This window comes from Micromys minutus (assembly GCF_963924665.1).
Source record: "Micromys minutus genome assembly, chromosome: X".
Classification (NCBI taxonomy): domain Eukaryota; kingdom Metazoa; phylum Chordata; class Mammalia; order Rodentia; family Muridae; genus Micromys; species Micromys minutus.
The window spans coordinates 110,631,310-110,633,291 of record NC_137970.1 but is presented as its reverse complement, the minus strand read 5'-3'; the positions used below and the strand labels follow the sequence as shown (position 1 = coordinate 110,633,291).

Sequence of the window (1,982 nt, the reverse complement as noted above, 5' to 3'; positions counted from 1 at the left end):
TATTATTATTAAGTTTTCATAAAATTTTGATCATATCCACCTTCTTTTCCAACCTTCTCCTCAATACCACCTCCTTTTATTCCTACCCAATTTGTTTTGTTTTGTTAATCTATTAAGTTTTACTTTCACTCCCTACATAGTTTGGTGTGTGTGTATCTATCTAGCAGAGCGTGCTTAACCCACAAAGCGTTACAACCTTAGAGAAAATTCAATTCTCCATATCAGCAGCTATGTGCAGTTCTTCAGCCACAAACAGAAGGTCAGACCCATCTTGGGAAGGAAAAGTTTTGTTATGGCAAAAAATGTGGCTTAATGTTGATTAAACTAGTGAAGATTAAGGAGCTTTTTCTCTTCATTTAGAAAAGGAGTGACTGCTACAGAGCCACATGTGTGTCCTCTCTGCCCTCTGACCATTCCATGCTGGCACTCAGCATGTCTTTGAATTTGCACACATCAGGTCTTCCTTGTGAACTTGCATAACACAACTTTCACAACTCTGTTGGAAGAGCAAATTTTACAGGCAGGTGACCCCCATCCCCTTCCTTTCTCTTTCAAACAGTTCCTGGTTTTGCTGCCTTCTCTCCTCCACACCTGCCATGTCCCAACTTCAGAAGAGTCCAGAACATACAGCTAACCAAGGCCAGACCTGTGAAGAAACCTGGCAATTCCAGACCACAGCAGGCTCCGGCCAGTTGAGGAGCCACGTTCCTCATCTCTTCTCCCCATGGCTGGAAGTCTGAAGGGTCAGACCGGTGAGGAGGCCCAGGTCCCCAGGGCTACAGAGGAACCATGTTCCTCCTGTCAACTTATCGTGGCTGAAAACCAGGAAGATCCTGCACATGGGAGACCCAGTCCTTCCAGTGGTGTTCAGCATCCCTGTGCCACTTCAGGCGACTGTGCCGAGGGCCTGGGTCACCGAGAAATACAGGGTGGCCCGGCCTTCCTGCCACATCAGCCAAATTTGCCTGGCATGGCCATAGATGGCAAAGTTAATTTCTTGGTGAATTACATGCTGGTCAAGTACCAGGCGAGGGAGATGCTGAGCATGAGTGACATCATGGCACTCATTGTCAGAGAAGATTCAGACCGTTATCAGGAAATCCTCATGAGAGCCTCTGAGCACATGGAGATGGTCTTTGGCCTGGGTGTGAAGGAGGTGGACGCCATCAACCACTTCTACACCATCTTCATCAAATTAGGCCTCACCTATGATGGGATGCACAGCCATGAGGTCAGCTTCCCCAAGACCGGTCTCCTGATCCTCATCCTGGGTGTCGTCTTCATGAAAGGCAACCATGTGACAGAGGAGGACATTTGGGAAGCATTGAGCCCGATGGGCATCTACCCTGGAATGGATCATTTCACCTTCGGTGAACCCTGAGAGCTCATCACGTTTGAGTTTGTGATGGAGGGGTACCTGGCACGCCAGCCACTGGGCAACATGGATCCCATGCAGTGTGCATTTGTGTGGGGCCTGCGGGCTAAGGCAGAAACTAGTAAGATGAGGGTATTGGAGTTTGTGGAGAAGGTTCAAGGGTCAGACCCTACTGCCTTTCCTTCTCAGTATGAAGAAGCAGTGCTGGAAGAAGAGAGACAGCTTGGCATGATTTTAGGGTCACAGTAAGAGACACAGAAGGAACTGGGTTACCCCGCAGTTTGCTCACTGGATTGTTCCCAATCGTGGATTACCTCTGGGGGGGGGGTGGGTGAAGTAAAAAATAATGCTGCTTAAGAGAGACTTTTAAACATAATATTTCTACTGTGATTTGAGTTGTATATGATAATTAATGCTGAATAGTTTAATGAAGATAACAGTAATGAAAATACTTATGATTCAGATGAAGACCAAGAGTTGTTCCTTGTCACAATCGTATGAATTTTTACATCATTAAGATTAAAATCATCTGTCATTTTAAAAGAGTAACCACATCCCCTTCTCTCTGGCAGTGTGCAGAGAGTTGCTCTGAGCTCAGAACACACAT

General features: G+C 46.4%; 1 protein-coding gene across 1 annotated transcript; it reads left to right on the top strand.

The window, feature by feature from the left end:
- Positions 1 to 724: 724 nt before the first annotated feature.
- Positions 725 to 1,624, top strand: LOC308415198 (melanoma-associated antigen B16-like; the record flags this gene model as incomplete). Its single annotated transcript, XM_080910216.1, is given in 2 exon segments — positions 725 to 1,378; positions 1,382 to 1,624. Coding segments are annotated over 2 exon segments (897 nt in total).
- Positions 1,625 to 1,982: the final 358 nt, after the last annotated feature.